The sequence below is a fragment of the Palaemon carinicauda genome, chromosome 30 (assembly GCF_036898095.1).
Source record: "Palaemon carinicauda isolate YSFRI2023 chromosome 30, ASM3689809v2, whole genome shotgun sequence".
Taxonomy (NCBI): Eukaryota; Metazoa; Arthropoda; class Malacostraca; order Decapoda; family Palaemonidae; genus Palaemon; species Palaemon carinicauda.
In genome coordinates, this window is record NC_090754.1 from 86,933,889 (window position 1) to 86,949,989 (window position 16,101).

General features: G+C 39.9%; 1 protein-coding gene across 3 annotated transcripts in view; it reads right to left on the reverse strand.

The window, feature by feature from the left end:
• The window catches only part of LOC137623340 (queuine tRNA-ribosyltransferase accessory subunit 2), a 257,642-nt gene that overhangs the window by 35,828 nt on the left and 205,713 nt on the right, over positions 1 to 16,101 (reverse strand). For all 3 annotated transcript variants that reach the window (XM_068354153.1, XM_068354152.1, XM_068354151.1), the window contains exon 5: positions 7,139 to 7,295. In XM_068354153.1, coding sequence (XP_068210254.1) covers positions 7,139 to 7,295 — 157 coding nt within the window. The remainder of the gene's footprint in view (positions 1 to 7,138; positions 7,296 to 16,101) is intronic.

Genomic DNA, 16,101 nt, shown 5'->3' on the forward strand with positions numbered 1-16,101 from the left:
CTTGATAAAATTACTACCTTCCTTTAATCTTTCTGGTCTGATGATACCTACTGAGAAACAGTTGGTTTTATTTATTTTAATTTATTTTCAGATTCATTATACCCTATAATTTGCCATTTTATCACATTAAAATACTTTATGAAGATTATGTTATCCTTATTGGGTAGCTTAATGCCATGTTGTGGTAGATCTAGTGCTGATTTAGCAGCAGCATCTGGTTTATCATTACCAACGACTCAACATGGGCCTGAATCCAGCATATTTCAATATTTACCTCTTGGAAATAAAATTTGATAAGGTGCTCTTGAATTTGTAATTTTGTCATTAACTGGAATAAATTACAAACTTACGATTCACCTTACTTTGAATAGTTTTAATGATGTCAATAGCTATTAAAATCATGGATAGTTCAGATGTAAATACTAATACTTCACTAGGTAATGAGAGCGGACTTGTTTTATCTGTGGATACTGTAGCACAACCATCAGTACATATATCATAATGAGGTCGATTTCTTCCAAAGCATGTTGTTTATGATGACTTGGAGTATAGTTATATTTCTCTAATAAATAAAATAGATAAGAACTTATGTTTTGCATGACAGCGCACTTTGTTCACTTGCAAGCCGGACACTTGCTCTTTATTATGTAGGGCAAAAGGTTTAAACACAATAGTGAAAGAAACCAAATATTAGTCCTGCTAATATCATTCAACCTCTAGATAAAAAAAAAAAAGATTTCCCTCTCCCTCCCCTATATCCCCTTCCTTGTAGTGTCTAGCCATCCCAATTGATGGAGTTATCGGAGAAATACTAACCACTGGTAGCTTGGATACCAGGAACTTTATACACTAGAGGTCACTTTAGATATGTAAGTACCTGAAAATATCTCTTAACATCGATAAAAGTAAGGAAGAAGGAGGTAACTATTGAAAAAAATTTTCTTACTATAATTATGAGGTTTTCATTATGCTGATAACCACACACTTTTGGAGGTGGGTATGTGTGGGAGACAAGATAAAAACTAATTCTAAAGTTAAGTTACACTAAAATCAACTTGATATATTATTTCACCTTATGTTTGTCTTGATTATGAAATGTCTTGTAACTTTCCTTTCTTTACCTACCGTGAAGACAATTTTTTTTTATTTAGTATTATATTAAAACTGTACAAAAGCATACAAAAATTGGGATTTGAACAAGGATAAACCTATTTTTGAAGAGGTCTGTTTGGTCCCCCTGGAATTTCCTGTTAAAAGGCTTGAAGGGGGAATCCAATGTGATTTAAAATACCAAAGGAATAATGTCTACCTTATTACAGGGTTATTTTAGCAATGTGTAAAGCATAGACTTAGTGTTTACTGTACAGCAATACCTTGAGATACGAGTGTCCGAACATAGGAGAAATTTGAGATACAAGGAAAGTTTCAAGCAAATTTTTGTCCTGAGATACAAGAAAAATTTTTAGATACGAGGCAGTTCCCTATGCGGCCGCCAGGTGGCCGAGTGTGTAAGAGGCTTCTCACCAGGACAGCATCGCTCGGTCTTTCCCGTCAGATCACCGTTACGTAAAGTTTATCTCCAAGCATCGGCCGTAGTGTTTGGTTTTTTACGTGTTTTTTGCGTTAATCAGTGCAGAATTCAGTGAATAAGCAATGAGTACAAAGCAGGCGAGTGCAAACAAGGGTAATGAAAAGAAAAAGTGTATGAAGACAATCGAGATGAAGCATGAAATAATCGAAAAACATTAGAGTGGTGTAAGAGTGACTGAGCTGGCTCGCCAATATGAGAGGAGTACATCAACAATATGTACCATCCTCAAGCAGAAGGATGCTATAAAGAGCACCAAGTCTTCCAAAGGAGTAACCATCCTTTCCAAACTGTGCAGTGATATCCATGACGAAATGGAGAGGCTTCTTTTAATATGGATAAAGGAGAAACAGTTGGCGAGAGATAACGTGACCAAGACTATCATCTGTGAAAAGGCCAGCAGAATCTACGATGAATTGAAAGGAAACCAAGCAGCTGAGAGAGGGGAGACTTCGACGCCAGAAGAAACCTTCAAAGCCAGTCGTGGCTGGTTAGATAATTTAAAAAAACGGACTGGGATACACTCTGTTGTGAGGCATGGGGAAGCAGCAAGTTCTGACTCAAAACCTTTGCCTCAGTTATTGCAGAACAAGGATACATCCCCCAACAAGTGGAAGAAGATGCCCAGGAGGCCATTCATCACGGCAGAGAAGAGACTACCGGGCCATAAACCCATGAAGGACCGGTTAACTCTAGCCTTGTGTGCCAATGCCAGCGGTGACTGTAAGGTCAAGCCACTGGAGGTGTACCACTCAGAAAACCCACGTGCTTTCAAGAGCCAAAGGATCTTGAAAGAAAAACTGCAAGTGATGTGGTATGCTTTATGATAAGGGTTGGGTTACACAGCATTTCTTTACAGAACGGGTTAATCTGTGCTTTGGTCCGGCAGTCAAAAAATATTTGGCCAAGAAAAACCTGCCAATGAAATGTCTCCTGGTCCTCGACAATGCCCCTGGTCACCCTCCTGGTCTCAAAGAGGACATTCTTGATGAGTTCATTTTCATCAACGTCCTTTATCTCCCGCCCAACACCACGCCACTTCTCCAGCCCATGGACTAACTAGTAATTTCCAACTTTAAAAAACTGTACACGAAGCATTTGTTTAAGAAATGCTTCAATGTCACAGACAATACCAATTTCACCCTTCGTGAATTTTGGAAGGAACATTTCAATATCGTCCATTGCTTAAAAATTATTGACAATGCAGGGCAGGGTGTCACAAGAACTCTTAATTCAGCAGATGATCTGGCAAGGACATGGCCCTTGAAGGTCACTACTCTGAATCAGCAACACATGATTCTTCTTACCCCATTAGTCGACAGTGTCCTCGACGTCCTTCTGCCAGAAGAGAATCATCTTGTTCATGATAAGTGAGTTCCTGATGGAGAGAGCAGCGTCGTTTCCTACCTGACTGGAGAACCTCGCTGTGATGACATCTCTCTCTTCTTTAAAATCCAGTTGGCCTACTGGTTCGCCAATTAATGTGCTGGGTAGGTTACCGCCTTCACTTCTGAGAGAATGTGGCCAGCTTCTGTCGATGAGAGACTTTGAAGGGTTCGATACGACAGACCCTGATGACCCAGAACCTATTGCGATGGATGAAATCGTATCTCTTGGAAAGTCCATGGGGCTGGAGGTAGACGAGGCAGACGTGAACGACCTTGTCGAGTAGCATCAGGTGGAGCTCATGACACAGGAATTGATAGAGCTCCAGGAGATGCAACATTCGGAGGTGTTGCACGAGCTCAGTAGCGAGGAGGAGGTGGAAGACAAGGGCCGCCTTTCTACGACAGAAATCAAAGGCATGTTAGTGAAGTGGCAGAAGTTTTCCAAGTTTATGGAAAAAAGGCACCCGGACAAGTTGGCGTGTGGTCGTGTGTTACCCTATTGTGACGACACTTTCGAGCGTCATTTTCGCAACATTTTGAAGGGGAGATAAAAGCAAACATCCCTAAATAGGTTCCTTTTAAAGTGGCCATCAAAAAGTCGAGGTGAAAGCGAGGCAAAAAGAGCCAAGCTGGAAGAAGAAGAAAAGTAAAAAAATGAAAATGAAAACAAAATTAGAATTAAGTTTAGTGTAACGTAAAATTAACATTTTATTTTTAAGTGTGTGTACAGTAAGTTAATTTCATTTAAGTTAAATTTAAAGTTAAGGTTATGTTACGTAGTGTTACTAAAGTGTTGTGTACCGAACGTGTTGCCGTCAAGTCTCTCGCTCCCCAGTTCCCCGTCCTGTCTCCCTCCTCCTCCTCCTCAAACACCGCCGTTAGCCGCTACCATCTGTCTCGAAGGTAAGAACTCCATAATAATGTTACATTTTATTGAGCATCATAACCAGTACATGGGTATTTGTTATTCTGTGAGCGTAAAATGTGAATTAGAACAATTAAAAACATGCTTTTCCACTGTAATATACTGTTTTTAGGGAATTTTTCATGAAGGGTGGGAACAGATTAATTTTTTTTTTAGTTATTTTATATGGGAAAAATTAATCTGAGATACGAGCAAATTAACACTCGAGCTTGGTCCCAGAACGCATTAAACTTGTATCTCAAGGTATTACTGTATACGGGAAACCCAAGGGTCCAGGCTCTATTGATCACATCACAGCACCTCTAATGCTGAAATTTGTTTGACAACCAATAACACATCACAGAGAACCAATACTAATACTGGAGAAATAACACCTCAGAGCTTAGTTTACACACAATTGCCCTTTTTTCTATTCAAAGTAATACTGTACTCATATTTCCTGCCCTACATTAGTCTACAGTAGGTAGGATGAAGGGTCATGGGGACCACACAGTATCTTCTAAAAATAGGTTTTGGGGGTTAGAGGGCTATTTGGATCAAATGGACACTTCATTTACAATCAACCCAACATCCAATTCATGCGTATAAGGGTGAGAAGAAAAATATACTAAGCCAGACACTCGCCTCATAAGAGAAGATCACTGGGAAAGGATCTAAATGCCTGTCATGGTGCCTCTGCTTAGGTATCCAATTGATTGGGCCCCTCTTCTACTAAGTTTCCCCTCGTAAGTGCTGCAAACTAACCGAGTACCACGCACACATTAAACCACTTGGATTTGTTTCAGAAAGTCTCTTATAAATGGGGAACCGACAAAACCCCCACCCGACAAAATCCCCACAGACAAAACCCCCACCTGACAAAAAATTTGCTAAGTACCTATTAACCATTAAACTACTGCTTACAGAAAATCTCTCAAGAATTTCTTACGAAAATTTTGGAAAAGGGAGAGGAACTAGGGTTATATATGAATCCTGTTACTACGATGTCAGACTTTGAAAAATCTCTCTTAAATGCAATTGAAAATATATTAGTAGCTCATATTCATATTAAAACATACTTTTATCATCTGGCACAGAATATATGGAGGAAAGTACAAAGCTTAGGACTAAGCATTGTTTACAAACAAGATGAATCTACAAGGCATTTTTGTGGAATGATTGATGGACTAGCTTTCTGTCAGCTGATAAAATTATAGATGGCATAAATTTCCTTAAATTGAATTGCCCAACCCATCTTGAACCTCTTTTGGAATATTTTGATTCTGTTTATGTGACAGGTACAAATCGTCGATCACGACAAATCCCACAATTATTTTCACCTGAAAAATTGTGTGTGTATGAAGCAACTGTTAATGGTGAAGACCGTACAAATAATCTATGTGAAACATGGAATAATTCTTTCAAATACCTTGGGGGTTACAGTCACCCCACAATTTGGACTGTAATTGAAGCTCTGAATAGATATCTTTATCTCTGAACAAAAGGCTCTTAAAGGGTTGTGTAATCTTATCTTTTTTAATAAACACTTTTAAAACTGTTAATTTTGATACCTTTTGTTTTTAGTAAAGCATTTAAAAATCAACTTTTGTTTGATACAGATCCTGAATATGCATTTTTAAAATAGTTTAAGCTGCCATTATGCCAAAAATTTTCATAAATAGGTAAACAAATAAAAACAATGACCGACTATAACTAAAATTTAGCAAATTTAGTTTTTGTCGGGTGGTGTTTTTGTCATGTGGGGGTTTTGTCGGGTGGGGGTTATGTTGGGTGGAGGTTTTGTCAGTGGGGGTTTCGTCGGTGGTGGTTTTGTCGGGTGGGGGTTTTGTCAGGCATTCCTTATATACACCCAATGACCAGACCAACACATAAAGCTCTGGATGTCCATAAATTGCATAGATTAGCAAAAAAATGCCAATAAGGAAGCAATCCTTCTCATATCGTGGGCTTTTAGGGATGCAGAGAATTATTGATGAGGGAAGTCATTAGAGTATGGATAGCTCCTGTAAAGGAGATTTGTTGATCAGATTATTTTGCAACAGATTACCTTCTGTAGACATGGATCTTTGCATATATAATTGCAGGGTAGACACTAGACAGACTATAATGCTCAGATTATAAAGATGTGATATGAAGAGGATCCAACCTCGGAAGAGGCTTTTAAATTTGGCCAAAAAATATGAGATCCAGAGTCAGAATCAGGAGACGGAAAAGAGTGACGGTGATAAACTCCTGTTCTCTACGTACAATAGTGCTAAAAGCTCACTAAGTCTTGCTCCATAGGATAATGCTATCAGAAAAATGGCCTTCTGGAGTAATTCTTTCAAGAGAAATAATAGAATTATATAATTATGCCCATAACTCGAGCTCTCTATCAGAAGACCAGGACATCGAAGGTGGTGGTAGGGATGGTTATTATAAAGCAAAGGACCAAGTAATCTTATGGATTCATAAAAATGATAAAATATTCTATAAAGGCAGACAGCTGAATTTAATCCAATCAATCTCATTCCTAACATTGAACTACACACTGACCATTTGAACATTAATCTCTATTTTGTTACCAACATCAACTAGCCGAAGATGATCCGAAACTTTCCGCAATTTACTTCCTTTCTACAGTATTACATTTTGACTCTCTATAAAGTACTCTTTTAGATAATAACTTGACATATTCTTTCATAAGATTTTTGGAGCCATTTGGCTCATAAAAATTATCTTAAAACAAGAAAAACAAACCTTACTAATCTTCTTAAAAATGCTGCTATCAAATTACCAGAAGCCTTTAGAATATGAAAATCAGGTAACCTAGAAAGACTGGGCTGTCCAGTGCTAGCGACAATGATTATAGCACATTCTTGGCAACCACAGTATCATTTCTTTAATATTCTCTAAGAACTAAATCTATTGGAATGGTTAAGCATCATAAGAGAAGGAAATATAGGGGCGGAAGAAAGAGATAGTCTTTCTTTTTTTTTATTTAGAAGTGAAGAAGCAGTAGCTTTAATGATATTAGCACGATGACAACAAGGTAAGATTCATTGTACAGTAGTAATTGAATAATGCTCAAAAGTCTGCAGAAAATACCATTGTTAAAATCTTTGTTTAACTTCATGCTAAATGTATTCTTGTTACCACATTACCTCTCTTAGTAATTATAGATCCTTCTAAAACAACAATTTTTACTTAAGTTCTAAATTTATAAACAGTATAAACCAAAACTTTAGAAACCAATACCGATGAATTTTTATGCCCTTCTATGCACTGGTCCAGTAGAGAGGAAGATATTGCAATACTCTTTGTAATCCTCTTTTTGGATGACTCTTTGTCAGTGTCAGCATCATTAAGGGACTCATACCAATCAGGTTGCATGGCTTCCACCAGCGTCAGATATCTATGCAAAGAAAATATAAAAGCAATTTACTAAATACTGTATTGAAATACTTTCATTGGCAAGTATTATTATAGTTATACATTATGTAATGTAGCTTACCTATTCATTTACAAAATCAGGGGAGAAATTCATCTCAATTTTATTTCCTTTTAATTTGAAATTACTGTAATCGCTGTATAGAATATACGAAAAAATCTCTGACACAAAGATATATACAATATCACACTTTTTTTAAATCAATTTGTATTCTTCCTAACCATACAAATCTAAGACCTAACATGAGTGACTTCAGTGAACCTGGAATGGTTGTTAAGCTTTCTAATGAGGTAAACACAGCTGGTTGCCGGATGGTGGGTAGGCCCTAACCATCCAACAGGTAGCGTTACATTCACTTTGACCTTTGAACTAGGTCTTGTAGGGTGATTCAGACGGGCAGTGTAACTTGAAGGTCTCAGATTTGTATGGTTAGGAAAAGTACAAAATTGAATAAAAAACCTTCGACATTAAATAGGAGACTCGTCCTTACAAGGGTTGATGTCCCTATAAACAAACTGGCTAGTTTACTGATCCAAGAAATTTCAATGTACAGTACAGTATTTTGGTCCTGTATAGGAGCGCAAGTCATGAAAACTACCTAAGCGTGAAGATGTTGGAAGTGTTAGGCAGTTTTTACCAGGGACTGGTAGATGGTCACTAAAGAATCTATATCCTTAAAGGATATAAATATCTGAAAGTATGGGAATTAAATGAGAAACGGGTGTACATGCAGTCTATCTGTTCTTCCCCTTGAATAGAAGGATGGCGGAGATGCATCACTACAAAACATTTTGTAAAGAAAAGGGACTCCGTTGTGTAAATTTCCTGCATCAATCAGTCCAGCTCCATAACAGCACAACTGCTGTACCACAAGAGAAGGGAAGAAGGAAAAAACGGCCAGACATTCTTTCCTTTCCTTCTTGGACTTGCATCGCGACCGCTTATTAAAATGAGATGCTACTTGTCCTGTGAGGAAACTGGGCTTACAAAACAACCTTTCGAGCAGCTACAACAGATCAAAGGGTGATGGAATCTAAGAACTTGCAGATATACTCATGCAGGTAGTGGGCAGTAAAGGTTGTCAAATGCTTTCAGGCTTCTTGCACTGTGAATAAAAACTTCTTGAAAGACCACTTAAGTGTGCACTGTTGATGGTCTGCTTATACATATTCCAGAAGCAGCATATGCGCATTTGATGGTCTCATGAAGCCAAAACAAGATGGTGTTTCTGGAGATTGGCTTTTTCCCCTTTTGATACTCTGGTCTGAAGTGCTAGGTTCTTTTGAGGTAGCACTGTAGCACCACCCTTATGGGACAGAGAAGAAGATCATAGAGATTTTTAGTTGCATCTTGGAGAGGAGATGGAGGACTCAAACCTGAGGTCCAGCATAGCAGGATTTTGGGTCTTTGCCACAAAATCCAGAACGAAGGTTAACAAAATTTCCTTCAATACCTTATGGCATAGGATATGCCATGTATTTTGTCTACTCTTTTCACCAAAGCTAAGGCAAAAAGGATGACAGTCTTGAGTGTCAGATTTCTATCTAACAGTCTTCTTATGGGTTCATACAGTAAACACTGAAGGGAGCTGAGAACTGTTGCAACGTCACAATCTGGGGGTTTGACTTCTCTGTCAGAACAATTCCCTCTAAGAAGAAAAATTCATGCCCTCCAATCTGAAGCCCTGGCTTATGGCTGAACAATTAGCCTTTCACCACAGTGACAGAGAGGCACTTCCCCAAGTAAATGTAGACAAGGAAATCTGCCATTAAGAGCAGAGAGGCTCTGACCAGAGAAGTGTCCTGTCTATGACACCAATCACTAAAATGGCTCACTTTCCTTGGAAGACAGCTGCAGAGGATATATGCATACATCCACACATCTCCTCTGCCGTGCCTTGAGGAAAGCCGTACTATCGCAGGAGATTCTGGATAGTCTTCACCTGCAAAGTGACAAGTAAGTCAGAGTTATCGTATCTCTGCAGAGTGGGTTGAAAGAGGAGGTTGAGCCATTAGGGTATTTCTAGAGGTACCCTGACAAGGAGCATCAGCACATTTGGAAACCATTTGGCTTGTGGCCACTTGGGTGCCACCAGGATCAGCCTGATATTCGAGATTGTCAACAGTCTTGATTACTCGATGAATCAGGCATAAGGGAGGAAGGGTGTACACGTCAAGGCTTTCCCAGAGATGTTGGGAGGTGTCCTCCATCACTGCTGACAGGTCTAAGACTGGTGAACAGAACGCTGGAAGATTCTTGTTCCACCAAGTGGTGAATAAGTCATTCGCTGAGGAACCCCAATGTGCAAGAAGCCTTTCCATGAAGCAGGGATTCAGGGAACACATTGCATCTACTTTCTATCCCTGACAGCTGAGTAAGTCTGCAGGTGCATCCCTCTTGCCTGGAATATACCCAGCAGCTACACTTCGTTGTCGAATGCCCAAGTACGTGCCCGTTTTGCCAATTCTTAGAGGGACTGAGACACAGTTCCAATTCCACCTTGCTTGTTGACATAGAAGACTACAGTTGTGTTGTTGCTCACCAATGCGACTGAGCGGCCCATCAAACTGTTGGAACATTTGCCGTGTTAGGGAAACTGCTCACATTTCCAACAGGTTGATGTGCAGGATCCTTTAGTCTTCAGACCACACCGAGGCAACCTGGTTTTTATGGTGTGTGCCACACCTTAGGATGAATCTGTGAACAGCAACATCTCCAGAAAGAGTCGAGTGAAACTCCCATGGTGAGGTTCTTGTTGTCTTTCTACCACCGTAGGTCATCACTTGTTCCACTGGAACTAGAAGGTGTGGCGAGCAGATGGCTGCTGACCAGCGACACTTCAGATACAATTAATACGTTCTCTGGTGGAGGGGCCAATGACACGTGCCTTTTCAGCAATGAGAGGTGTCCTCGTTGAGTCAGTGAATGCAATTGTCTGTTGGAAAGACTTTCGCAGCTGCTGTGTCTACCAGTATGCCAAGGTATTCAATCCATCTCTTGGGCCTGAAACTTAACTTCTACCAGTTGATCACAATCCCTAGATTGTACCAAAAGGCTAAAAAGGGTGCCCTGATCGAGGAGCAACTGTCTCCTTGAATCAACCAATCATTGAGATATCACAATAAGCGAATCCCATTCGAGTGGGGCCAAGTTGAGACCACCTTGATCTCTAGGTTAAACACTTGAGGAGCCATAGAGTCCAAAGAACAGGATATTGAACTGTTCCACAACAACCTGAAGGATTAAGTGGAGGTATTTTTTGCCAGACTGATAGATCAGTATTTGAAAATAAGCGTTCTTGAGCGACAGAAAGCATGATGTTGTCCTTCCTGACTGCTGCACAAACCATACTTGATGTCTTTATCTTGAACAAAGTTTGTTGAATAAACTTGTTCAGAGGAGAGAGATCAATGACTGGTCTCCCTTAACCAGTTTACTTCACCAGAAACACTCTTGGATGACTTCTAGTATGTTCTTCTTCATCATAAATTTCACTTCTGATGCGATGACTACGTACAGTTTTCGGTGATTCCAGAGGACACGTAAGGAACATCGTTAGTGAGAAAGTGAAAGGAGGATGAGATTTTGTGAAAGGCAGGTGGTATTTGTCTCGTAAGGCTTACACCACTCACTTCTCCCAACCAGTATTATTATTATTATTATTACTATCCAAGCTACAACCCTAGTTGGAAAAGCAAGATGCTATAAGCCCAGGGGCTCCAACAGGGAAAAATAGCTCAGTGAGGAAAGGAAATAAGGAAATAAATAAATGAAGAGAACAAATTAACAATAAATCATTCTAAAATAAGAAACAACGTCAAAACAGACATTTCAAATAATAAACTATCAACATCAAAAACAAATATGTCATAAATAAACTATAAAAAGACTATGTCTGCCTGGTCAACAAAAAAGCATTTGCTCCAACTTTGAACTTTTGAAGTTCTACTGATTCAACCACCCGATTAGGAAGATCATTCCACAACTTGGTCACAGCTGGAATAAAACTTCTAGAGTACTGCGTAGTATTGAGCCTCGTGATGGAGAAGGCCTGGCTATTAGAATTAACTGCCTGCCTAGTATTACGAACAGGATAGAATTGTCCAGGGAGATCTGAATGTAAAGGATGGTCAGAGTTGTGAAAAATCTTATGCAACATACATAATGAACTAATTGAACGACGGTGCCAGAGATTAATATCTAGATCAGGAATAAGAAATTTAATAGACCATAAGTTTCTGTCCAACAAATTAAGATGAGAATCAGCAGCTGAAGACCAAACAGGAGAACAATACTCAAAACAAGTGTAGAATGAAAGAATTAAAACACTTCTTCAGAATAGATTGATCACCGAAAATCTTGAAAGACTTTCTCAATAAGCCTATTTTTTGTGAAATTGAAGAAGACACAGACCTTATATGTTTCTCAAAAGTAAATTTACTGTCGAGAATCACACCTAAAATTTTGAAAGAGTCGTACATATTTAAAGAAACATTATCAATACTGAGATCCGGATGTTGAGGAGCCACCGTCCTTGACCTACTTACAATCATACTTTGAGTTTTGTTAGGATTCAACTTCATACCCCATAATTTGCACCATGCACTAATTCTAGCTAAATCTCTATTAAGGGATTCACCAACCCTAGATCTACATTCAGGGGATGGAATTGATGCAAAGAGAGTAGCATCATCTGCATATGCAACAAGCTTGTTTTCTAGGCCAAACCACATGTCATGTGTATATAGTATGAAAAGTAATGGGCCAAGAACACTACCCTGTGGAACACCAGATATCACATTCCTATAATCACTATGGTGCCCATCAACAACAACTCTTTGAATTCTATTACTTAAAAAATCAATAATAATGCTAAGAAATGACCCACCCACTCCCAACTGTTTCAGTTTGAAAACAAGGGCCTCATGATTAACACGGTCAAAGGCAGCACTAAAATCAAGGCCAATCATACGAACTTCCCGACCACAATCAAGGGATTTCTGTACAGCATTGGAGATTGTAAGAAGGGCATCACATGCTCCAAGGCCTTTACGAAAACCAAATTGCAAACTAGGGAGTAGATGATTACCTTCAGCAAACCTATTAAGACGTTTTGCCAGAAGACGTTCAAAAACTTTAGATAATATGGGAGTTATGGAAATTGGGCGGTAATCAGTGGGACTTGAGCTACCACGAACACATTTACATAGAGGAGTAACATTACCAATTCTCCAACTAGTGCTAAAAGCTCCTCTTCTTGCTAACTTGCGCAAAATAACAGATAACTTTGGAGCTAAGAAATCTGCTGTCTTTATAAAAAACAAAGGAAAAATACCATTTGGGTCTACACCTCCATAAGCATCAAGGTCCATCTACAGAGCTTTAATCTCACGAGATCGAAAAGCTAAACTAGTTAGTTTAGCCTCAGGAAAACAGGAATGAGGAAGTTCAAGTTTTTCATTACTCTGTTTACAGTCAAAAACATCAGCCAAAAGGGTTGCCTTTTCCTTTGGACAGTGAGTGACTGAGCCATCTGGTTTAAGTAAAGGAGGAACTGTTGCATCTACACCAAAGAGTGCAGATTTAAGGGTAGACCACCATTTATGTTCCTGAGTTGTACCAGAAAGTGTTTCTTTTATGGTTAAATTGTACTCCTTTTCAGTTGAGGCATAAACTCTCTGAGCAAAAGCTCGAAGCTGAGTATAGTTGTTCCAGGTCAAATCTGATCTGTTACCCTTCCAAAGTTGATAGGCCTCCTGCTTCTCCAAAAAAGCACGTCTACAATCATTATTGAACCACGGTTTGTCCTTCACTCGGTACCTTAGCACACGAGAAGGGATACGCCTATCAATTATGTTGACTAGATTCTCATTCAAAGGGACAACAGGATCTACACTATTATATAATTGTGACCAATTCAAGCACAAAAGATCATGTAAAATCCCATTCCAGTCTGCTTGGGATTTCATATAAATTTTACAAGAATATGATATATCAGGGACAGGCTGCTCAGTCTTCACTAATAATGAAATCAAGGCATGATCAGATGTCCCGACTGGAGAACCAACCTTACCAGTTATAACGCCAGGGGAGTCAGTGTATACAAGGTCCAAGCAATTACCAGACCTGTGAGTAGCTTCATTTATGATTTGCTCACAGCCTGATTCAGAGGCAAAGTCTGAAGCTCTTAAGCCATGGCGATCGGTAGGAGAGATAGAACTTAACCACTCCCTATGGTGAGCATTAAAATCACCAACAAAGACAAAAGAAGCCTTTCTATCATCTTCTTGTATCTTAGCCATAATGGTAAGAAGACAATCGAAGATAGAATCATCCATGTCTGGATTCCGGTAGATCGAACATAAATAAAAGTTGTTATGCCTGCCACAAACTTTTATTACCTGAATCTCATGACATCCACATTGATAGCAGGACTTATGAGAAGCAGGGTACTCGGTTCTAATATACACCGCCATTCCCCTGGCCCTAGGGATGGCATCACGTTTCAACATTATTGGCTTCTTGAAACCAGTTATAAGGAGCTCAGATGAGTGCCTCATATTAGAAACCAAAGTTTCTGAGCACAAAAGAATATCATACTGTCTGGACGCAACTGTAAGGTCTTGGATATTTGCATGAAGACCACGAATATTGCAATACAGAAGACGACATTGACGAAATCTAGGATGTACTGGTCCAGGATTTCGCTCAATGTCTCCAGACAGCATAAGAATTAATAGAAATAAAAAAGAGACATCATACTTAAAAACTAGATTAACAAGAATTATAACAAAAACAATACGTACAGAATTATAAACAAAGTGATTGATGATACCCATAGACTATAGTAAAAAGTCGGAAAAACTGGTCAACATGGAGGAGCCGATACACCATGCAAGGCTAAATACCCTCCAGGATAGCCACTTCAACTGAAGGGAGGACAGTAAGGATGGTTTTGAGAAGAAAAAGAATCAGAAAAAGGAAAAGACAACCTCTTGATAAACCACCAGGCATCCATGGCCCTTCTATTAAGCCTGCCCAACACACCATTTCAAAAAAACAAGAGGAAGAAAAAAAAAATAAGATAGAATAGTGTGCCTGAGTGTACCCTCAAGCAAGAGAACTCCAACCCAAGACAGTGGAAGACCATGGTACAGAGGCTATGGCACTACCCAAGACTAGAGAACAGTGGTTTAATATTGGAGTGTCCTTCTCCTAGAAGAGCTGCTTACCACAGCTAAAGAGTCTCTTCTACCCTTACCAAGAGGAAAGTACACTGAACAAATTGCAGTACAGTAATTAATCCCTTGGGTGAAGAAGTGTTAAGTATCTCATTGTTGTCAGGTGTATGAGAAAAAACGAGAATATGTAAAGAATAGGCCAAACTATTCTGTGTAAGTGTAGGCAAAGAAAAAATAAGCCGTGACCAGAGAGAGGGATCCAATGCATTACTGTCTGGCCAGTCAAAGGATCCAATACCTCTCTAGTGGTAGTATCTCAACGGGCAGCTGGTGCCCTGGCTGGAAGAAGGGTTCACCAATCTCAACGATACTTTCCTCCCCTCCTACCTCTACCTCTTTTAGTGATGTGACTGGGTTAGGAATTTAAGAGGGATACATGATCTTTGCCTTCTCTGGAAGTGGAAGGTCCAAAGCTTTGCTCTCAGTTTCTTCAGTGCTGACGTCCTGGGTTTAGATGAAGCAGTTCTGAGAGCAGATGATCTGGCAAGGCCATGGCCCTTGAAGGTCACTGCTCTGAATCAGCAACTTATGATTCTTCTTACTCCACTTGTCGACAGTGTCCTCGACGTCCTTCTACCAGAAGAGTATCATCTTGTTCATGATAAGTGTGTTCCCTAGAGAGAGCAGCGTCGTTTCCTAACTGACTGGAGAATCTCGCTGTGATGACATCTCTCTCCTCTTTAAGATCCAGTTGGCCTACTGGTTTGCCAATTAATGTGCTGGGTACGTTACCACCTTCACTTCTGAGAGAATGAGGTTGATAGAGATCTTCTTTCCTGAATTAATCTAATCCAGAGACAGGTGGGTCTCAACCTCTGAAGGGCGCCGAAGCATCTGTCAAAATCGATGTCATCCAGCACATGATGGGCTCTGTGTAAGCCTCTCCAAAGTCATTAAACTTCATAAAAAGGGACAAGGCCTTGAGAAAGGTGGATTCCATCTCGAGATTTTCAGTCTCCACCGGCAGTGGACCTGAATTAAGGGGTAGATGGGTCTCCTCTGATCCGAGTCTCCTTGACTGGCACTAGGAAAGTTTATCCTTTCCTTCGGAGTATCCTCTAACTGGATTGAGGATGGTGCTGGGTCGGTACTCTGCAGCGGAAGAAGAAATTGAAAAAGTTATTCTGAGGTTGAGTGGGCTTTTCCTCTCTTACCATCTGAAGTTGAGGCAATGTTAGGTGTCCTAGACTCTGAAGGGTGAGAAGGAGAGTGAGACACTGAACAATTCAAAGGATCGGTCTCTGATTGTCTGTCCTAGGAGGAGGAAGGGCTGTGGCGAAAACCCTCTACGCTCTTAAGAGCATTGAAAGCTAGCCCTCTTAGACAGCTGCTCCTTTTCCTTTTCATGACGGCACTTAGGCGCAAAGGCTGATGAAGTACTGAGAAACTTAGTCTCTGTAGTGAGTAAATGTGAGCGCAGTATCAAACACGTCGTATGTGTACTGGTCAAATGGTGGAGAAGGACATTACCATCAATCACGCATATGCACTGGAACAGCTCGGCACTCTTACAAATACAGAGGGTGTTC